This window comes from Sus scrofa, chromosome 1, assembly GCF_054392235.1.
Source record: "Sus scrofa isolate SSC_HxYL_T2T_F1_AM1 chromosome 1, Sscrofa_HxYL_maternal_Yorkshire_Landrace_v2.0, whole genome shotgun sequence".
NCBI lineage: Eukaryota > Metazoa > Chordata > Mammalia > Artiodactyla > Suidae > Sus > Sus scrofa.
The window spans coordinates 57,740,821-57,764,422 of NC_139383.1; the positions used below are offsets into that span (position 1 = coordinate 57,740,821).

Consider the following 23,602-nt stretch of genomic DNA (forward strand, 5'->3'; position numbering starts at 1 on the left):
TGGCCACAGCCACTGAATCTCTCACCTCAGCAACATTACACAATCAGATGTAAAACTGAAGAAAGGTAACGTTCTTACCTTTGTGGAATTCAAAGGACATTCTCAAAACACTATTTCTTAACTTTTTGCCAACAACAGAAACCAAATTTGCTTCAGTAAAAATCCGGTTTTCCCGGTCAAGATATATGATTGTCCTGAAATGAGATTTTATGACATAACACCTATTGGTTAATAATATTTACCATAGCCTATACCTACTGAACCCTGAGAACCCTTGGCATGTCCATCTCCTCCAACGTGCTGATGCCCTCTTGCCTCTGCAAATTCTGGGCTAGAGAAATGGCAGTAAAAGGGATGACAACTACGCTGGGGGGCGGGGAGCAGTTTGCACAGGGCTAGGTAGACTGCCAGGCCCTACTCTTGCTCTGCCATGATCTGACAAACAGCACTGTGGGCTCTTTAAACTGGCCACCATGGCTCAATTGAGCTGCAGTGTTAGAAGTTACCTGAGAAGGAGGAAAGAGGAAGTTGCTAGGAGAGGGTTAAGGGGGTCTCTGAGGTGCCACTACTTATCACATGTGAGCTCACTTGTGAAAATTCACCAAAATGATATATACTCATTATTAATGCACTCCTCTGTAAAGGACATTAAACCTCAATTACAAAATTATTTTTAAAACTTATTACACTCATGGCCAACTAAAAAATATTACTGATCATGACATTAAAGAGTGAGGAAAGACCAATTTATGTAACAATTAAATAAATTTATACTGTAGGTGACTGTGTACAGACGTCTCCAATATTTGATGAGACATAGTTGAAGAAAGGACGTGAAATCGCAAGGAGTTGCTAGGAATCAAATAGAAGACAGTAGAAAAACGACTATCCTATGATAAAGAATTAACTGTAAAATAAACCCCACCAAGGCTTCAATGGACTATCTACTAAAGCACCCTATGAAATTATTAAGAATCTGCCACATTCACAGGTACTTTGACATCAGAGTCAGATGAACTTCATCATGTATGCACAAAGGACAGGTGGTGATGAAGGCATTCATGTCTCACACCCCACTAATTCTCAGGTTGGAAAAATTAAACACACATAAGTTATATCCAACAGAGTTTTAGGAAAGGTATATAATCTATGAAGACAGTGTAGAGTGAGGCAAGGGGCGCCCAGAAGAGCAGGCTTCACCTACTTGTTTGCAACAGACTCCAAAAGGGCAAAGAGCTGCTCAGGCTGGTCTGTTTGCGGGTCAAAGTCCATCGAATTTCTAATCATGTCCAAAGCCTGCATATTCCATCGGGGGTCCAGAGGGATCACAAATTCATCTGGTTTAAAAAAACAAAACAAAAAATAGAATTTTGGAGTTAAACTCTTTGCCTGGCAAAGTTCAGGGAAGAATTTTCACTGTTTTACTTTGATCACCTTCAGTCCTAATTGGAAAAGGGGGAGCAGGGAAATGGTTTCAGTCCAGGTACTAGAAAGGTAGGGTTCACCAGCTTTTACACTATTTCCTTTCTAAATGGAAAATTTCTACTAGTCCTGAAAATTCATTACACCGAAGGATGTAAAGCCAACACCCCGCTAGAAGGTAAACATTCCAACAGGTGCACTGGCTTTCTCAGATCCCACCACGGAATGGAAAAGAAACCATGGACTTCATTACCTAATCTTTTGCCATTAACCACAAAAAAACTAATGTACATGGCAAAAATGAATAAACACATCTCACTGTTTGTTTTCAAAAAGAAAAACAACTGAGATTATTTCACTGATGGAGTTCCCACCGTGGTGCGGTGGAAATGAAGCCGACTAGGAACCACTAGGTTTCAGGTTCAATCCCTGGCCTCGCTCAGTGGGTTAAGGATCTGGCATTGCCATAAGCTGTGGTGTAGGTCACAGACATGGCTCAGATCTGGTGTTGCTGTGGCTCTGGCGTAGGCCAGCAGCAACAGCTCCGATTAGACCCCTAGCCTGGGAACCTCCATACGCTGCAGGTACGGCCCTAAAAAAAAAAAAAAAAAAAAAAAAGAAAGAAAGAAAGAAAGAAAGAAAAAAATAGAAAGATTATTTCACTGAAAAACCATTTCTTTACAATCACAGGATGTGGCTGCTGCCACCTCTAGCACCTTTGGCTCAAACCTGGAATCTCTTCTGTAAAGCAGCAGTAGTCAGACTCTGACCTGAGCCAGAGGCCAGAGGTTGAGAACCCAGTGGAAGGAGATAAGACAAAATGATGGTAACATGAATTTGAGGGTGGCTGGGTTGGATAGGTCAGTGGAGGACTTCAAATTTTAAGGGCACCATCCATACAGTAGACTAACAAATGGCTACTGTGAACAGCAAGGTACATCAGGGAGGAGACCCATATCCCAAAGTCCAGCGAGACTGCACACTTCAGAGACACACACTTCAGAAAGGAAAAAGGAAGATAAACTAATGCATCGGTAGCAGGCAAGCCATTTCTGCTACAAGGGAACCTACAACCCAACTCTTTTACTGTGCTCCCAAAGACCAAAATTCCTTCATAACTGGAAAGCATGCTTGAGTTCAGCTAAAATCTGACTAGAAAAGTTTTCTCTATTGTTTGATGTCTGCTCATTTACCACATTACTTTTAGTATATTTAAGGTAATTATAAGTACATATAAAATTATAATTACATATACACAAAAGCATCATAAATATTTTTTCCTAAACCAAATGGGTAATAGTAAGTTTTAATTAATCAGATGAAGATTGAAAAATTCTGAATGCCTCATTTGGTTAGATAGCTTGGATGGTTATTCATCATTATGGTTCTGTAACTTTGTATTTAAGACTTCATAACTATATCATTAAGGCTTTCTATGTTCTGAAGAAAATGATCCTATATTGTTTTCCCTTCATCTCAAAAGAGCTCAGTTTAAAATGCTTTCTGGGGAGTTCCTGTTGTGGCTCAATGGTTAACGAACCCAACTAGGATCTATGAGGTTGCAGGTTTGATCCCTGGCCTCGCTCAGTGGGTTAAGGATCCTGCGTTGCCATGAGGTGTGGTGCACGTTGCAAACTCAGCTCAGACCCCATGTTGCTGTGGCTGTGGCGTAGAATGGCAGCTACAGCTCTGATTGTACCCTTAGCTTGGGAACCTCCATATGCCATGGGTGCGGCCCTGAAAAGACAAAATATTTTAAAAATAAATAAATAAAAATAAAAATGCTTTCTGTTAACAGTACTAATAAATCACAGAATGTCCAAAGTGAAAGGGGCCCCAGAAGAATGAATTTAATTAACACGTCTATTTTTCAAAGGCAGTAAGGGTGGTGAATGATGGGCCGAAAATCAACACGCTGGGACCACACCCCAATCTTCCAACGCCTTTCCAACTTCAGAAACTGAAGGATAAATGCTTTTGAATAAAGAGCAGAATTTGCATCTGGATACTCTGAGTCTTCTTTAAAAAAACTGTTTGTTACAAGCGGAGCGCTGACAGATCTTTTCCCCATGAACTCAAGAGACACATTTCCTAAACAGTGCGGAGAGCTAGAAATCAAGTCAGATGCAGTACCTGTTACATTTGGTTGTAATATTTTGATGACATTACTGACCCCAGATGAGAGAGAATTTGAGTAAAAATTCCTAAGAGATGCAGCACTGGCTTCCAAGTGAATCTGTATCGACTCTGTGGGGTAAGGAAAAGCAAATGTTAGCATCTGAAGCATGCCATCCATTTGAAATTCTTATGAAATGTTCTATGTGAATTCGTTCCATAGCTGCTGTCACAGCAGCCACTTTACATGCTACATTTTAGTAGCTACCTGCAGCTAGTAGCTACACAGGACAACAGACAAGAATATTTATACAATTTCTCTCTACATATATTTAAACATCACGGGAACTCCAGCATAACATTTAGAGCACTGGAAGTGAAATGAGATTAGAATCTTATGTGCTCATAATATGGGAAGTAAACTTATTAAAAGCAACCTTTGGAGTTCCCATCGTGGTTCAGTGGAAATCAATCTGGCTAGTATCCATGAGGATGCAGATTTGATCCCTGGCATCACTCAGTGGGTTAAGGATCCAGCGTTGCCATGAGCCATGGTGCAGGCCACAGACACAGTTTGGATCCTGCATTGCTATGGCTGTGGTATAGGCCAGCGGCTACAGCTCCGATTCAACCCGTAGCCTGGGATCCTCCATGTGCTGCGAGTGCAGCCCTAAAAAGACAAAAAAAAAAAAAAAAAAAAAAAAAAAAGAAAGAAAGAAAGAAAGGCAACCTTCTCCCAGACGCAATGGGTGTATGGCAGAATTACTATAGCAAAAAAAATCCTAGACATTAAAAATTTAAAAGTAACAGACTAGAGTACATTTTCCTTTGGGATGTGATAGAAAGCTGGACAGATCCTGAAATATTAAGGATTACTTGGCCAAAAAAGTTTCTCTCAGGGAACATGTAAGGGCAGATGTGTTTCTTACTGTTTTAACAGCTACATAAACAGTAATGCTAAGTCACAAAGGCCCTGCAAGGAGCAGCCCTAGACATAATTTTAATACTGTAGTTGAAGAATAAAACAACTGCTAAGTTACTAAAGCAGGGTAAGTGTATACAAATTAAGCTTCTCTACTCACCAAGTCCCTGTGGCATATTCTTGGCTAAATGATAAAGCCATTTAACTCTGAGCATCCAGTCTTGATTGGTTGCTCTTTCTATGAGCAATTTAACAGCCATGGCCAGAGCAGCTGGTTCATCGATCCAGTAAGTATCCACTTCAACTGAACTGAACTTCAAGCTCTCTGGGTGGGAGGACTGCATGATTTTCTCTAAATCTGGCAAGGTAAGGGGCTGAATCCTGAAATTCATTGCAATAGCAAAGTACTAGGGTTAAACTTTGTTTTCATATTTCAAAGAACCAAGACAATAACTTTCTAAGTCACATATCAAAGAAGTTTAACAGGGAAAACAAAAGCTCGATCCAAAGGGGGCAATTAAAACATGTACCTTATAAATAAACAGGGAGCACTACTACAGCCAACAATGAAACTATGTGGAAAACAGGAGTTCCCACTGTGGCTCAGCAGAAACGAATCTGACTAGCACCCATGAGGACGCAGGTTCAATCCCTGGCCTTGCTCAGTGGGTTATGGATCTGGCGTTGCCATGAGCTGTGGTGTAGGTCACAGACCCAGCTCGAATCCTGGGTTGCTTGGCTGTGGCACAGGCCGGGTGGCTGTAGCTCCGATTAGACCCCTAGCCTGGGAACCTCCATATGCTGCGGGTGCGGCCCTAAAGAAACAAAAAAGACCAAAAAAAAAAAAAAAAAAAAAAAAAAGAAAAGAAACTGTGGAAAATGGCCACATTAACATAGTAGTCAAATTCTGGATCATGACCATTGCCATCAAAAGAAGAAAGAAGGAGAGGAGGGGAGGGAAGGGAAGGAAAAGGGGAAGGAGCAAGAAAGGAGGAGAGGGAAGGAGAACGAAGGAAGAGAGGGACAGAGAGAGGAAAGAAGGAAGGAGAGAGAGAAAGAGAAAAAAGGAGGGAGGCAGGGGAAAGGGAAAGGCAAGGACAGGACAGTCAAGATGCCGGATAGACACACAAGGCCAAGGCTCCACTAACCTGTCCCAGTTGCCTGTCTTCATGCTCAGCCTGTTAAGACAATATGCTAAGACCTGCCCATCACCCCGAACTTTAGAGAGGTGAGAATCTTCTGTAGCAAAGACAGCCGAGGGCAGAGAATCTGGCCACAGCCCCATGGCAAGAATGGAGTTACCCCAGGTTTCACGTGCTCGCAGAGAAGAAACGTGTTTCTCCAATAAACCCTGCACAACCTGGTAGGAGATAAAAACACATGGTGCACAGGTACTGAGCTACAAGTGCTCTTAGCAAAAACTGGCAGAGTAACAGCAGTTTTCTAGGCCCCCTGTGATCCTCTCATAACACTCAGACACAGTCCTCAATATACAACATTACAAACTAAATTCCCCTTTTTTGCTGGTTAAGTTTCAAGAAATATTTACACTGATGCTATTTTCCAGAAAAGTGCCTGGATGCCAGACCTCTGTCAGAGCATAACTGCAGGACAACTCTCTTAGGTCATTAAAGTTGCCACCAGTTAGAACTTCTTCCCACTATATGCAGTGTTACAATGTAGAACTGGGTGAAACGTCTTCACAATACCTTCTGGCTTGCTAGTGAAGCCTGGGAGCGGACATACGCTTCCGAGCACGCTTCAGAAAAGGCTCTGTCTAAACTCAGCCCCCGCTGCAGGTACTGCACAATGAGGGAGGCTGTCTGAATCAGAGTTGACATGGAAGATGCTGGAGAACCTACAAAGAAGAAATAGTGCCATCTATGAGCGACAGACTCTGCAAAATCTCCAATGAAAACCGATGAATTCCACAAACACATCAAACTTCCACTCAATTCCACCCAGACGCTTACTTTTGAAAGCTTTCTAAGTGGATTCCGGCGGACACCCATATTCCCTCCCATCTACTCTGCCTTCCCCCCCCCACCCCATCAACAATTTATTGTTGGGGGAGTTCCCATCGTGGCGCAGCAGAAACGAATCCGACTAGGAACCATGAGATTGCGGGTTTGATCCCTGGCCTCGCTCAATGGGTTAAGGATCTGGCGTTGCCATGAGCTGTGGTGTAGGTCAAAGACACGGCTCGGATCTCGCGTTGCTGTGGCGTGTGGTTGTGCGCTGATTCCACTCCTAGCCTAGGAACCTCCATATGCCTCGAGCGCAGCCCTAAAAACCAAAAAAAAAAAAAAAAAGTTATATATTGTGGGGAACTGACAGATGACTCACTGACAAATGTGATAAAAGCCTGGTCATACACATCCCTGATCTAAAGCTGATACACTTTCAAGAGGGCAAAATGAGCATGGTGCCAAAAAGAACCATGGGCTTTGAAATCCAAAAGACCTACTTTCAAATCTCTGCTCTCATTATTAACTGTTTGGCTTCAACACCTTACTCAACCTCTCTGCGCCTTATATGTAAAATGGAAACAGACCTTGTAGAACTAGAGGACCAAAAAAGCAGCCAACATTGCACCTAACAGAGTAGTTAGTAACAATTCATTATTTATTATTGTTATTAGTACTGCTCCTTTTCCTTCTTTCTTTTTCCCCCCTTTTTTGGGCTGTACCTACAGCATGTGGAAATTCCCAGGCCATCAAACCCTCACCACAGCAGCAACCCAAGCCTCAGCAGTGACAGCACCAGATCCTTAACCCAATGAGCCACTAGAGAATTCCTACCACTCTTTCTTGTATACTTTTTTTTGTGTGTGTGTCTTTTTAGGGCCACACCCACGGCAGGCATATGGAGATTCCCAGACTAGGGGTTGAACTGGAGCTGTAGCTGCCGGCCTACGCCAGAGCCACAGCAACTCATCTTTCTTGTATACTTAGACATTCAGAAACGGCATCCATTTTAAACAACTCAGAGTTCCCTCTTCATGCAACCTTTAAGAGTTTCAATGACGACTGAGAAGATATGAGGGGCAAACTTCACCAGTCTCAGTGCCAAACTTCATTCACTGACAAAAGCAGTATTCCTCTGAGTTGGGCCTCTGAGGCATGCATCAGAATTCCCTAGGAGCTTCTTCAACACACTGATTCCCATGCCTTGCTCAGACATGCGGAACCCCCACAATCTCCTGGGAAAGAAGGGCACCAGCACGTCTACAATTTCAACAGGCTTCCTTGGTCATTTCTACCTCTATATACACTAAATGTAAGAACTCCTGGACTAGCAGTCAAATGAGATAACACGAATAAAATCCTGCAGAAGCCTAGAAGTCAAGCACCTTACCTAGAACTGCACTATGGGTCTCTGTGTGCAAAGCCAAGAGGGTGTCACACACGCTGTCCCCCACCAAACCAAGGCTGTGCAGCAGGACCTTCAGATCCAGGGCATCTGGGATGCTCCCGTCCCCATCTCCTGAAATGTAGATTTCAAGTCCACGATTCCTCATAGCTCGGGATATTTCTCCATGAACAGGATCCATTGAGAGAAAAAGTCTAGTAGTACAGCAATTCGAAGGAAAAAAAAAAATTAAAATCTCAGTGCAACCAATGGTACAGCTCAATAGTCGATAAGGACAAATCATACGTGGCCCTTCCTTAGACAGCTTATCAAAAGCAACACCACTAACTCAACTTACAGATGCTACTTTCATCTACAGTCTATCTTCTAGTTCCAAAACACATCAATACAGCAAATAAGCTTCTCTAAACCCACTTTCCTAAGGATCTAAATACTGTATATCCAGTGCACTTTAGTACTGAGGACTGTCAAATTCTTACTTTCAGATACTCCCCAAATCAGGCAGTGCTAATTCATCATTCTAACTCACCTGCAGAGAGCAGGAAAAGGAGCAATGTGTTCTCCAGAAACACTTAGCTTCACATGTTCAATGTCAATGGACATCTTCTCCACCCAGTTGACATCTCACACTTACCTCCCAAACTAAACAGCTGATACCTGCTGACCTTCCTCACACCAAACATGCTCCTTTGCCAGTCTTCCCTTTCTCAATGAACAGCACCCCATTCACCCAATTATTCAAGCCAAAACCTGTGATGCCATCCTTGCTTCCTCTTTTTCTCAACCCACAAGCCATCGGCAAGGCCCACTGCCCTTGTCTAAGCTATCAGCTCTCATCTGAACTGCTGCAAAAAGTTTGTAACTGGTTTCCCTGCTTCCGCCCTTCACCACCAACCCAAGGCAAGAACCTCCTCTTTCTTACTTACTGCTATGCCCTCAAAGCCTACCAGCACCTGGCAAACAGCAGAGCCTCAGTAAATATGTGCTAAGTGAATTAATGAATGGAGTTCCTACTGTGGCACGGTGGAAACAAATCTAATATCCATGAGGATGTGGGTTCGATCCCTGGCCTCACTCAGTGGGTTAAGGACCCAGTGTTGCCGTGAGCTGTGGTGTAGGTTGCAGATGCAGCTTGGATCCCACATTGCTGTGGCTGTGGTGCAGGCTGGTAGCTACAGCTCAGATTTGACCCCTAGACTGGGTACCTCCATATGCCGCAAGTGCAGCCCTAAAAAGCAGGGCGAAAAAAAGAAAAGCAATGGATGAATGTGCCCATGACTGAGTATACAAATGTGCTATGTAAGGAGGCCCTACTGAATGGCCACTTCTGATAGTGAGGCTGTCAGATTCTTAGGTAAAAACATAAGAGGCATGAATACCTGAAATTGGGATGTGGTGTTACGGTGGGAGTGGATCCATCCATCATTCCTCTCTCACTGATGGTGAGGACACCTCCAGGTTCAAGCAAAGCATTCAATCGATCCAGCACCGATGGGCTGCACAGAGAGAATCCAAGTGGAGGACAGGCTGATGTGCCGTATGGACTACTGTCTGGCTCAGGCCTCCTGCAGCTGTCACTCCTGTCTTCCTTTCAGCACAGGTCATGCCCCATACAGAACCGTGATCACGTTCCCCAACTATTTCCCCTTTCACTCTCCAAGGCACGGAGCCCAGAGATTCACACACAGTAAATACACAAAATGTTTGTTGAATGAATAAATTAAGGAAAACAAAAGAAAGTTCCCTGAACTGTTTTCTCTTTCGCCCATTTCCCGACATTATTAAATTCATTTAAATCTAAATTTAAATCTAAAATTTAAATCCATTAAATCCATAACATTCTAAAAAACACTCCAGACAGAGAAGCACATCATCTGACCTGAATTATGCTCACGTAGGGGGACAGTAGTTTTATGCTTGCCCTTTTCCTTACTTTGGAAACCAGTGATACATACTGAATGCATATTTACTAAATGTCAGCCTTGTGTCAGATACCCCATTTCAAAAATCTGTACTCAAGAATGACCCTAACGAAAGGAAGCATTTTGATGTTAAATAAGAGGGTATAACTCAAAGGATGTTGTCTAGAGAAGTAATCCCATTTTGTAAGCAACAACTAAAACCTTGCAGCCAATAACCCACTACCATTGCTCACCACGGGGGGAGGTCTACAGGATATAGCTGAGTATGTACTCCTAGTTAAGAAAACAGTGGATTAAAAACACCAGAGCTTCCAGCTGGATTTCTACTTTGACACGCACATCCCAAATGTCAACAGGCCCACTTGTGACTAAATAAAAGGTTCTTACTTGCAGAAGTTAACATTGTCCATCAAAAGCCAATCTCCAGACTTCAGGGCCTGAACCAACATGCTGTCAACCCATTCGAATGTGCCATGGCTGCGGCCACTGGCTGACTGCATAAGCTTTACTCCAAAGCTTCGGAATTCTTCCACAAGTTTGGCAAACTCTGAAATGTCACAGTGACAGGACTTAATTTCAAATCAGGGCAATCAAAAATAAGTAGACCGGAGTTCCCATCCTGGCACAGCAGAAACAAATCTGACTAGGAACCATGAGGTTGCAAGTTCAATCCCTGCCCTCGCTCAGTGGGTTAAGGATCTGGCTTTGCTGTGGCTGTGGTGTAGGTCGCCAGCTGTAGCTCCGATTCGACCCCTAGCCCGGGAACCTCCATATGCTGAGGGTGTGGCCCTAAAAAGCGAAAAGTAAATCAACAAAACCAAAAAACTAAGAGTTTATTAAAAGAAAGGTGGAAATTTCTGTGCCAGTTCTTTGAAGTTTCATAATAGGTAAACAAAAGGATTTTTGCTTTTGTTCTGTTTGAACAAAATAAGTAAGCAGATGGAAGTTTGGGGATAGGAAGTACTTCGTAATGGGTTTCTGAATGAATGGTCACACAGAGTTGACTCAAGGGTGACGGAGAAGGTAAACAATGTTTATGTGTTATAATTTTTCAAATGGCAGAAGGATGATGCCTCCCACCTATTACTGCATTTATATTATATGAAAGTGCTGTAAGTTGGCACAGTGCAATCAATCCCATTAAACTGGGCTTCCTTTGTAACAATCTTATTATTTATATGGTAAAAATTTTATTTAGTGCTTTATAGTTCATATAGCCCTTTCCCAAAATTTTTCAAATTTAAAATTTTATGGCTGCACCCAGGGCATACGGAAGTTCCCGGGCTAGCAGATGAATCAGAGCTGCAGCTGCCTGTCACAGCCATGCCAGATTCAAGCCACATCTGTATTCTACGGCATAGCTTGTGGCAGCACCAGAGGCTTCACCCACTGAGCAAAAAGATAGAACCCACATCTTCACAGACACTACATCGAGTTCTTTTCATTTATTTATTTATTTATTTAGGACCACACTAGCAGCATATGGAAGTTCTCAGACTAGGAGCTGAATCAGAGCTACACATGCAGGCCTACACAGCAGCCACAGGAACGAGGGATCCGCGCCACATGTGCAACCTACACCACAGCCTACAGCAACACTAGATCTTTAACCCTCTGAGCGAGGCCAGGGATAGACCCTACGTCTTCCTGGATATAGGTTCTTAAACCACCAAGCCACAGCGGGAACTCCAAATTGATCTTTTTGTGTGTGTGTGCCTTTTTAGGGCTGCACTTGCGGCATATGGAGGTTCTCAGGCTAGGGGTTGAATCGGAGCTGTAGCTGGTGGCCTACACCACAGCCACAGCAACGCAAATTGATCTTTCTTATTAGAGATTGCTTCTTGACCTTTTTACATATTAGAAAGTGATATATGTTGGATTTATGTTTTCTAACAAGGTCTATACTTCTCAGCGTTAATTTGAAAACTGGTAAAACATGAAACAACTGCTTTCAGACACTGGAACACAGATAGCACAGGACTCTGAAACCTGAGGGAAGGAGGCCCTATAATTACCTGCCTTTCTACCTGGAAGCAGTTTCTGGATTGCAAAGCAGGGAGGAGAAAACTCAAACAGATCCCAAGGTCTCACTGACTTTAGGAGACAGACTGGAATTCAGAGAGATTGAGGCAATTAGACCGAGGAGCTGAGTACTTACTCAAGAGGAAGGAGTTAAAGAAAGAACTCCAGAAATCTATATGAGGGCCCCTGAAGTCTTTGGTTCAATAATAATCTACATGTAAAGTCTAAAGCTTCACACAAGCACGAGCAAAAACTTCCCAGGGAAAGACAATTACTGGGGAACTATGAGCTGAACAATTCCCAGAGTTCACAAGGGGCTGAAAAGCACTCCAGTTCCCACCAGTCGAAGCAAAAGACCCCACAGAATGAATACACAGGATACTCGGTAAAGATGCCATAGGGCTATGCCGCAGTAGTGGGGCTAATTTACTCCTAGAGTAAAGGCTACACTGGGCCAGATATCAAGCTTGAAAACATAAAAATGATCCATAAGCAACCCAACTGTCTATCCCCCCAAAATGACAACCTCAAGAAAACAAAATGCAGGAGTTCCTGCTGTGGCACAATGTGATCAGCAGCATCTCTGCAGCGCCAGGACACAAGTTCAATCCCCTGTCGAACACAGCGGGTTAAAGGATCTGCTGTTGCACATAACTGTGGCTAGGATCTGATCCCTGGCCCCAAGAACTCCATATGCCATGGGGTGGCCAGAAAAGAAAAGGGGGGAAAAAAAGCAGCATTCATCAGATTCAAAGCTTAAATTCAAAATGTCCAGAATCTAGGAATTCCCGTCATGGCGCAGCGGTTAACGAATCCGACTAGGAACCATGAGGTTGCGGGTTCGGTCCCTGCCCTTGCTCAGTAGGTTAACGATCCGGCGTTGCCGTGAGCTGTGGTGTAGGTTGCAGACGCGGCTCGGATCCCGCGTTGCTGTGGCTCTGGCATAGGCCAGTGGCTACAGCTCCAATTCGACCCCTAGCCTGGGAACCTCCATATGCCGTGGGAGCGGCCCAAAGAAATAGCAAAAAGACATAAAAAAAAAAAAAAAATGTCCAGAATCTAGTAAAACTCACTGGACATATTTTCTTGCTTCTTTAAGTCAGTAAGTGCTGTGTTCTGATGTTAACAGAGCTGTTAAAAATATGTTCAATATGTACAAGGATTTAGGACAAAATATGAGATAACTAGAATGATATGTTTTTTGACATGCCTGCAGCCTGTGAAAGTCCATTGTGCCACAAGGGAACGCCTAGAATGTATTTTCAAAGTCATACATGTTCATCATAGGAACATTAAAAGATACAGTTAAAATTTTAACCAAAAACAGACAAGCAGTAGACAAACTGTTTTAGACCCAGCTTTTTTCACTCTATTAATTAGTATTCCTAAGAAATTATAATGTCAATCTTAAATAAAAAGCAGAATGGGCTATGAGAACTTACCCTAGATATTTATATTTTAACTGACTTATGAAAGAAATACAGGCACCAGATTCCAGGCTTTGAAGCCAGAAAGGACCAGAGCCAAAACCTAGTCTAACCACTTGGTAACTATACTGAGTGGGCTAGTTAGCCTCTATGAGCATCCATTTCCTTGTGTATTAAATGGGATTAATCTTTCCTTGAAATACAGTGTTGCTGTGAAGGTTAAAAGTAAATATATTTGGGAGTTCCCTGTTGGCCTAGCGGGTTAAGGATCCAGGGTTGTCACTGCTATGGCTCGAGCCACTGCCAAGGTGAGGGTTTGACTTTTGCACACCACAGGCATAGCGCCCTCCACCCCACCCCCCAGAAAGTAAATATATTTAATATAGTGTCCACCACTCAATAGGAATTTCCATCTAAATGATGAGTTTTACAATATCTTTAAAAAATATATAAACTGTTGTATGACTCCATTAAATGTATCTAATAATTAATTTGCATGAGTGAGTAAAGATTTAAAATACACAGTGAGCTTGAACTGGAAAATGACTGATCAAATCCACAATGAAACCATTCCCTTAACTAAGAAAGTAAACTACGTAGCCCACAGCCAAGGACACAACTGTTAAAGCAGCTAGAATAGGGGAGTCTCATTTTTCATCCCTAAGGAATCAATAATCATTAAGGAATAACTAAGGACTCCTAAGGAATAACCAGTTATCATCAGCAGGTTTTGGAAAAAAGATGACAGTCTTGGAATTCAGGTTGTGGCTCAGCGATAACAAACCTGACTAATATCCATGAAGATGTGGGTTCGATCCCTGGCCCTGTTCAGTGGGTTTGGGATCTGGCATTGCTGTTGCTGTGGTGTAGGCTGGCAGCTACAGCTCCAATTTGACCCCTAAGCCTGGGAACTTCCACATGCTATGGGTGCAGCCCTAAAAAGAACCACCACCCCCAAAAAATGGATGACAGTCTTAAACCTTTAATCAATCCTCCCCTAAAGGCCTGCTGCTCATTACCATCCAAAAACTTGCACTATAAGATGAAAGTTGAGTGTTTCCACATTAACTGAGAAACTTCTTCTACTTTTTATACAAAGAAAATGAAGACATGCTGGCTATCAATTCAGATTTTTTTTTTTTTTTTTTTTTGTCTTTTTAGGGACGCACCCATGGCTAGGGGTCCAGTCGGAGCTACAGCTGCCAGCCCACACAACAGCCACAGCAACATGGGATCCGAGCCACATCTGCGACCTACACCGCAGCTCACAGCAATGCCGAATCCTTAGCCCACTGAGCAAGGCTAGGGATTGAACTCACAACCTCAAGATTCCTAGTCGGATTCATTTCCACTACACCACAATGGGAACTTCCAATTCAGATTTCTATTCTTCTGTTTAATCTACTCAGTTTCTTGAGAAATTACTAATAAGTTTAAAAACAGACCAACAAAAAATAAAGCCAACTTTCCATGCAAGTCACTGTAGCTGATTACACACAAAAGAAACCATTAAACCCAGTAACCAGGAGTTTCTGCTGTAGCACAGTGGATTAAGAATCTGACTGCAATAGGTCCAGTTGCTGTGGAGGTGCAGGTTTGATCCCAGGCCCAGTGCAGTGGGTTAAAGATCTGGAATTGCCACAGTTGCAGCTTAGGTCACAGCTGCCGCTTAGATTTGGTCCTGCCCTGGAAACTTCCATATGTCACAGGTACGGCCATAAAATTTTAAGAAAAACAAAAACCAAAAAAGCCCTGGAAACCAATTTCTTCCCTGTTTGCTTTGTTTTGGATCACTAATTCTGAATACATCAGCTTCACTTTCAAGGATGGAATACTTCCAAATTTTGATTGTTAATAATCATTAAAATTATTTCTAAACTTATGGGCATGGCCATTTATAGATATGTCACCTGTGGATGGACACTACAAGGACAATGCTAAGTGTCTCATAAACACACCCAGACACACATACCTGCCTTGGAGTATGAGTTTATTTTATTGTTGAGTCGCTGCATGAGCAATAATACTGCTTCCAGCTTGTTGACAATCTCCATTGTGACACCATTACCACCTTCTCCAAGACATCTGGGCTTATGCGTCAGAAGGAAATGACTCCAGGCTCGCAACACCATTTCTGCATCGTCAGCACTGATGAGAAGGCTGTCTCTTACCAGTGCCCTTACAGTACTTTCCACCTTCTCCAGGAGCTGCCTCCACGGCCGTATAAGATCAACCTGAAATTTCCAGATTCCAATGGGCAGAATCAAAGAACACTACTACCTGCAGCTACCACCAATAGAGGAGACCACCAATCAGACCACAAGTTTTATTGTGTTCTGTCTGAAAACATGAAGTCAGATCACTTACCTGCTCAAATCCACCCAGAAGCTCTGTGGTGTCCATTGCACTGTTCATGGCCATGATCTTTAACGTGTGACCAGTAAGATGTGCCAGGAGCTGAACCAAGCTAGTCTTGCCCACAGAGGCTGGCCCCACAAGGATGACCATCCAGCTCATTTGTACACACTTCATTATTGACTCCAGAGACTGCAAAGACTGGTGCAGGAGCAACAGGGGACGGCAGGTCGGGGGAGGAACATAGCTGCCTCGGGAAAGCACTGAGTAGCCCAGCTGAAAGAGACATGCCAGTGAGTTTACACAAGGGTGCCTGGGAGTTGGAACGAAGAAGCCACAGAAGACTGTGAAAGAGGACTGTCCTACTCTCCTCACCTGAACATCATAGGGAGTGATGTGAAATAGTCTGGTTCCCATGTACGGGTTGGAGTTCGTATTAAACACATGCTTGAATACAGCAATGACCTAAAGAAAGATGACACGATCAAAACACAAATTGCTACACCAAATCCTGAGCCAAACTTTCTAGAATGAGTATTTCTAGAAAACAATCACAGGAATACAAGAGTCACAATATTTTGAGAACACAAATCGTATTCTCATCAATATTCTTTTAAAAAGGAAACTATTTAACTCTTGAGAATGAAAGCAAAGTAAAGCCTGAAGGTACTCGTTCAGATTACTTCAGATTACTATCACACAATCTCAAATTGAGATTGCAGGGAAAATGAACCATAAATTAAAGCCATGGACACTGTGCCAAATCTTGAAATAAAAAATGAACTTTCTTTCATCATTCAGGATACCACCTCAAGAAAGTAGATGAGAAGAGAAACATGAAGTTTATGAAGAACTATGACCATTTCCTGAGACCTATCACATGCCAAACCTTATAGTAGGTGCTTTAATAGACTCTATAGCCTTGCAAAAAAAAGTCAGTACTTCTTTTTTATAGATGGGGTAACAGGATTCACAAGAGTAATACAATTTGTTCATGACTGATTTTCAATCTAAGCCTGTCTGACTCCAAAAAGCTCCCTATTATCCTTCTAAATTTTTATGTAGAGGACAAAGTTTTTTCCCTAAGTAGTTATTTACATTCATTAATTCCTTCCTTAGCAAGAATATTATTTAAAACTTCCTGGTAAACATACGTCTTTTCTGCATTTCCTTTAAAAATCTAAGAGTTGTTGAGGAGGGGAAAAGAAAAGGGTGTATAAAAAATACTAATTTAGCCCATAGCAGCAGAAAAGATTCCAAACATCCAATATATTTACAAGTTGTATGTTTCTAACAAAGTAGCAATACTCGTATTAATCAATGTACACTGATGTCAAAATAAACAAAAACAGGAGTTTCTTGGTGGCTCAGTGGGTTAAGGATCTGGCCTTGTCATTGCCACGGCTTGGGTTCAACCTCTGGCCTAGGAACTTCCATATGTTGCGAGTGCGGCCAAAAAATAAATAAATAAAAACAATGAAGATAAAAATCATGAGTTTGAAACGGCTAAGTAAGAGCCTAAAACCAGCAGAGAAGAAGAAGCTCCCACCAGCTACCCCTGGGTCCAGGAGATTTCCGACCTTACATTCCACTCCAAGGCATACCATCTTCTCTCCCTACTAGTCTATCAGAGTTAAAATTATAAATACTTTTAGAGCCTTTCTCTTTCTATTATTAGTTTTTCTAACTTTTTTTCTCCTCAGAAAACATTTGGTCAACTACTACCACCAAACAGGAGGAGTGATAGAAATCTTCCAGAGCCTCCAGAGACCTACCATCTGACAAACACCAATTACCTAACGGTGGCCAGTACGGCCACAGTTAAGATACTGTAACTAGTAACTGGATGAAGAAATAGAAATACTAGCTGATGATAAATACATTATACATCAATAAAGCTGTAAAAACGAAGCAAAACAAAACCAAAAAAACGAGCTGGACATTTTGTCCTGATATAAAGACTGAAAGCCTGCAGGTCATTGAGCTGTTAATGTTGAGCTAGATTCTGGGTACCATGTAAAAGGGGATCTGCGCTTTCAGCAGCAGAATAAAGAGTGTGAAAGCCACTTGTGCCATGTGCAGCCAAATCTCCACATTTCAGCAAAGTTACTGTTTCTAACCCACATGATCTATAAATTACTTTTTTTGTAAATAACTGTGATATATAGTAGAAGGAACAGCAGGCAAAGTGAAGAAGTCTGGACTGGAGCGCTGGCTCTGCCACTTGCTACAATGGGACTCCATGACCTGAGCCTTGGATCCTCATCTGTAATCGGTGACAGCACCATCTTCCACCTGCAGCTGTTGAGAGTTTTCCATGAACTGGACTTTACCACAAAGTAGAGTGAACACATTATTATAGTTCACTAAGCTTAGAATTCTGATACTGTTTTCTACTTAGCAAGGGATATTTTTACTTCCATTTAGATACAGAACATCCTCTCTTTTTATCTATTTATACTTTCTTGACAAAATACTTTGCCATTTGACATTATTTAAAGGTAGAAAACCCTCCTCTTCTACTGGTTTTCACCTGTCTCCTCCTGTTTCTCACCTTCGTGCCTGGAAACATGATGAAGACCAAACCTTTACTACTGGAGGGCAATACTGTTTAAAGGTCTGCAATCACAGGGGTTTAAATGGATAAGCCAAGTGTGTCCTCCAAAGCAATCTATACTATGAGACTTGGAGACAGGTGATTGTTTAGTCTCCTCCCTTAACCCCTAAATTCTCAAGCAACTTAGGTTTGATCTTGTTAATGAGTATGCCCCTTCCCTCCCTCAGGGAGAAATCAACATTCAGATGGGAAAAAATGCAAAGAGCAAGTATGAAACTCACCTTTTCTTTATCGTCCTTGGTTCTCATTCTTTCACCATAGACCAAAAACACATGCTGACCAGGATCATAACACCCAGGGGACTGGTCAACTAGCATCAACTGACACCAACGGAAAAGGTCCCGGAGGTTGAATTCCCAGGGTCCTCCTATTTGCCCCCATTTCTTCTCCACAGTCACTTCATGATCGATCTAAAAAGAAAATACCCTTACTGGGAAGCATGTCTCACTCTAAGGCACTGCATTAAGTATTATCACTGTACTATAAACAAATGCAGACATGATCTGAAATAGAGATTAACAGGCTTGATTCAAGTGTCCCCTCTCCCAACCTAGACTTTTCAATGCCAGGAATACTGTAAGCATTAACAATGAAACACACAACAGAACTTCAATTACTGTAGCCCTCAAATGAGTAGCTCGCCTTCCAGTAGAATCTGTTAGAATTCTATAGGATTTACCTTACATACAGAAATAGGTAATTTGGTAGTGTCCTGTGTAGAGAAAAATGATGATTCAAATAGAGCCAGAAAAATAAAGAACAATTAATATGAGTAGGTACTTACTTGGTTGTTGAAAGCAACCATTTTTTTAACAATATTTTTGTCAATGGCTGGAAACAGAGTGCTGGCAATGAACTCCATGTCAACTACTGTAAGGGGATCTACAAAGACCTGTAAAATTCAAAAATAACATGGAAAAATGCTATCATTTTTCTTTACCAAACACCAGAAATAACTGCCAAGACATTATGCAGATTTTTATTTAACACCAAAGTAACAATACCTCAGTAATATATGTATATATAAGTTTTTAGTTATGGAAATTCCTTTTCTTGCATTTTTAGGATATAGAGTCACAGAAAAATCTTTGAAATATATAGTAAAATAGTTCCCGTTAGCTGCATTCTAGTGAATTATAGAGAGAAAGACACATGCAATTAATTTTTTAAAGTATACTTAATTTTAATTTCCTATATATTATGTGAAATGCTCTCAAAATTCTGGGCAGTAGGTAGGTATAGGAGCATTCATTATAAAATTCTATCAACTTACCAATATGTTTGAGATTTTTCATAATAAACTGTTCTTAAAGAAAACTTATATCTAGAGGCATTTCCAAGCCACTTGATTAGCCAAATTTTGAAAAAAGATATTAAACGATTAAGGCAATAAGATATCATTTGTTAAGAGTGACTGACTTTGGCATAGAGAATACCAGATTTTTATTCTTCTAGGTAGTTTTCTGTGCTTTTTTTCACTTTTCTTAGATTAAAATGCATTATCATCATCAAACCATTTTTTTTTAATATTCTAATAGATCACATGACACTTGAAAAGGTCAAAGACTAGCCTTAATCTCTAAGCAGACAGAAAATCCTCAAGATGGGAATCTTACTTTCTCAGGTTCCCTGAGACCTACGATAAAGGATTCACACCAGGAAAGAACTGGGAATGGGATTCAGTCACATTAATATCAACCACATAAAGACATGGAGCTGAGAAGCATATCATCACACTGAGCCTCACTTGCTCTCACAGAGAGCATCCTCACAGTAACATGCCTGCAGTACTGTTACACCATCTTTTGCTCTGGGGCAACAGCAAATCTTACCTGAGTGAATCTGTTTAGGAAAGACCTGGGCAAGCCCTTCCTCCCTCCTCCTTGTCTAAAGGGATTCTGACACCCGAAAATCTTTGTCTTTTCATGCTGCACTTGGAAGCTCATTCCTAACTCAGGAACATAGATTTCTCCTCGGTGATCAAAACAAGCATTGAGTCCTTCCAAGACCGATTGAGAAGCCAGGTTAAGCTATTTGGAGAAGAAAGTGCATATATTTATTTTATATGCTGCATAACTCTAACAAAGAGCAAAGGAATAATATGCATGAAAAACAGTCTTATCTTCAAGGGGGGAGGGAGTTCACCATTGGTAACCTTCTGTTTCTTATGCTGACCTCATGTGTATTCATCCTGTTTCATATATGTGTTAGAAAAATTGGAGGTATGTAACACAGCAATACTTTTTAAGTAAACTGAATATTCAGATTATATTTTTTAAAAGCACTTAGAATAGTCTCAAAAATTAAACTGTATTCTTATCTGGTCCTATATTGGCCTACTTTACAAATCATAGCTTACCAAAAAAAGTGCCAAAACACAGATATCTCATTTTCGCTCTGGGATTTTTTTTTAAAGATGAAGACAGGTCTTCACATATTTCATTAAGTAAACATCCTTTCCAGCTCAAATACTGAATAGGCTTCAAAGCCATGATATAAACTACATATAGTAACTACACCAATAGTTCTGTGAACAAGAAAATATGAAGGGGTGTGTGTGTGTGTGTGTGTGTGTCAGAAATGAAAAGAGCTGAATGAAAGTCTTCAGACGCTAAGTTCAGAACACAGGGATGTGGCATACAGGTAGTTTTAAAGTAACATGGAAAATTTCAACTCCGCTTCCCACAGTGGCACAGTGGTTAACGAATCTGACTAGGAACCATGAGGTTGCAAGTTCAATCCCTGGCCTTGCTCAGTGGGTTGGGGATCCGGCGTTGCCGTGAGCTGTGGCATAGGTTGCAGACGAGGCTCAGATCTGACGTTCCTGTGGCTCTGGTGTAGGCCGGTGGCTACAGCTCTGATTGGACCCCTAGCCTGGGAACCTCTATATGCCTCAGCAGCAGACCTAGAAAAAGCAAAAAGACAAAAAGAAAATTTCAACTGTGAAAAGTGAATCGATAAAATGAAAATGGGCCCCAAAAAAGATTCTATTAGAATTTCAAGTGTCATGTTTACATTAGCACTCAAAGCACAAAGTCTACTATATATCCCCATACAATCTAAAAGCTGCCTTTAAATGTGAATGTAAGTCCAAAATGCCTTGCAATTCCCAGATACATTTCTACAAAATATGAGTATGGTGAGCAGTCTCAAGTTTTAAAACTAAGCATTCTTTTTTCCCTGGCTAATGACTTTTACCACACATCTATTTAAAAAAAAAAAAAAAAAAAAAAAAAAAAAAACTAGGGAAGAGAGAAAGAGGAAAAAAAAAACAAAAATTCTCTTTCTCTTTAATATCTTCTCAAGCTAAGTAGGGATCAGCACAGCAGAAAAGGAATCCTACAGCACTCCGCCTACTACACACCCAGGCAGCTGAATCTGGGGAATTCTGTCAAAAGTCATTTGTGGCACTTCCACCTCTCGAATTATTTAAGCTGCACAACTATCTCCTCACCTTATCCAGGACTAAGGTTCCCAAACTAACACAACTCCTTTGGCCACAACTGTGAATATTTGTACTCTGTGCATCACTTCTCCCTCTCTCTTTAGCTGCTTGCTGGTCACAGAGACCAACTCACATGTGTCTCATGATGTCATTAATTTACCCTACTTGCACATGCAACATTGACCATTTTCTTCTGTTTTTTTTTCTTCCATTTTTGGCCACCCCATGGCACATGGAGCTCCTGGGCCAGGGATCAGATCGGAGTCGCAGCCACGCCCTAAGCCACAGGTTCGGCAACACCAGATTCCTAACCCACTGTGCTGCAGCACAGATCGAACCCAAGTCCCAGTGCTCCCAAGACACTGCTGATCCCTGATCCCGCTGAGCCTCAGCGGGAGCTCCTTCTATTTTCTTTTCTTTTTTTTTAGCTCCTTCTATTTTTGTGTGTCTCTTACTACAAATTTTCCCATTCTCTCTGCTTGAAATGAGGTTGTTGATACTATTTGTAAACCACTTTTACCTTTGAAAATAAATAAACACAGCAAGCCTGTAAGAGACTACAGAATAAAACGAATGAAAAGGCACTTTTTTTCTGGAGGCTAACTCACAGAAGTAGGAAAGTTTGTAGGTTACACAAGATGGGCTTCTGTATGTGCTTTCTGACAAGTGACTTGTGTCACTGGTAAATAAAACCATGGAGGATTCTTTTTATGAGAGAATTTGCCTTTACCAGCCAGCGGCAGGACTGCCCACTGCAAAATGCCCTTGAACTAGGCAAACTCTGCCCTCTCCTCACACTTGTGGTCCCTTCCTTGGCACTCTGGGCCATCCTCTCACCTCATCCAACACAACCCAGTGGCCTGCCTTCAGGGCTGCCAGCAAGGGACCGTCGCGCCAGGCAAACTCTCCTCCTTTGCCACCTTCAACGGGTAGATCTGCTCCAAACAGGTCTGTGATGTCCTTTGAGAGGGGGGAGAAATGGGGGAAAGCCAGCATTACATAAAAATTAACTGGATCCCAAGACCCTAAATCTAAAATGATAAATACTTGGACCTTCTTTGTGCCACTTTTTATTCTGACACCCAGGACAGAATGAATCAACCCCAGAACTCTTTACCAAGAGCCCAGACATGGCCCAAGCATCTTCTCACCACAATTCTCTGTAAGCATCTATTGACTGGAGCTCTAGATCTACAGATCTTGACTCCGGCTGTACTTGAAAATAAATTGGCGAACTTTAAAGAAAAACAAAACAAAACCAATACCAACACCCAGGCTCTGCTCCTGGACCCCATGCCAGGAGATTCTCATTTACTTTGTCACCTCTGTCCCGTATTTTCGTAAGACTGTTTAAAGGTGATTTAACCTCTTTTTTTTAAAAAAGAAGGACAAAAATAGAGGTTCTAGTACAACAAATACTGAAGTGGGTGATTCTCTCCAAAAAGAAAATTAGAATAAAGTATCCAGAGAGAACAATACCATAGATGTCATCTATTAACGAGCCCAGAGGAGAATTAGTTTGAAGGTCATGTTGCTATGCTCCTTACCACCAGGTAATGTTTGGGGTCTGACACCGTCATAATTATTTCTGACTAGGAAACCATAAATGGATAAGAACACCACTCCCTACGCCTGTCCCCATTTACGTAGCAAGACTCAGCTTACCGTCTGCTCTGATAAGTTGATTCGGACAAGGGTGTTGCCTGAAGCCTTGGCTAACGCCCCCACCAAACTTGTCTTGCCCACGCCGGGGGAGCCCTCCAGGAGGATAGGTTTGTTCAGTTTTGTAGCTCTTAAGAGCCGCTGGGCATTCATAGCTGTGGTGCCTGCACTGAGTGCATAGTCGGCGATATTATTCCTGTGCAAGACAGGTCCTTAGGTGGAGAAAAGAAAAGTCACATGTGAGCTGGACACCACCAAATTGTATGTGTGTTACCTTGAGATTGTAAGAATCCACCAAGTGGTCGGTCAGTCAGTGAAGTA

General features: G+C 41.9%; 1 protein-coding gene across 7 annotated transcripts in view; it reads right to left on the bottom strand.

Annotated features, from left to right (window-relative positions):
* MDN1 (midasin AAA ATPase 1) overlaps window positions 1-23,602 on the bottom strand; it is a 166,654-nt gene that overhangs the window by 64,165 nt on the left and 78,887 nt on the right. For 5 of the 7 annotated variants that reach the window (XR_014805773.1, XM_084960086.1, XM_084960067.1 and 2 more), the window contains exons 36-52: window positions 23,285-23,493; window positions 22,457-22,579; window positions 20,007-20,204; window positions 18,959-19,066; window positions 18,396-18,584; window positions 15,933-16,022; window positions 15,570-15,833; window positions 15,175-15,436; window positions 10,141-10,300; window positions 9,211-9,327; window positions 7,817-8,025; window positions 6,169-6,317; window positions 5,608-5,819; window positions 4,620-4,840; window positions 3,556-3,669; window positions 1,205-1,337; window positions 79-194 (exon numbers count right to left, since the gene is read on the bottom strand). Coding sequence is in view for 6 of the 7 variants with exons in the window: in XM_084960086.1 (XP_084816212.1) it covers window positions 79-194; window positions 1,205-1,337; window positions 3,556-3,669; window positions 4,620-4,840; window positions 5,608-5,819; window positions 6,169-6,317; window positions 7,817-8,025; window positions 9,211-9,327; window positions 10,141-10,300; window positions 15,175-15,436; window positions 15,570-15,833; window positions 15,933-16,022; window positions 18,396-18,584; window positions 18,959-19,066; window positions 20,007-20,204; window positions 22,457-22,579; window positions 23,285-23,493 (2,874 nt within the window). In the remaining variant the exon portion in view is untranslated. Of the gene's footprint in view, window positions 1-78; window positions 195-1,204; window positions 1,338-3,555; window positions 3,670-4,619; window positions 4,841-5,607; window positions 5,820-6,168; window positions 6,318-7,816; window positions 8,026-9,210; window positions 9,328-10,140; window positions 10,301-15,174; window positions 15,437-15,569; window positions 15,834-15,932; window positions 16,023-18,395; window positions 18,585-18,958; window positions 19,067-20,006; window positions 20,205-22,456; window positions 22,580-23,284; window positions 23,494-23,602 lie in introns of those variants that run through there. The other 2 variants (XM_084960099.1, XM_084960093.1) reach the window with 1 other exon arrangement.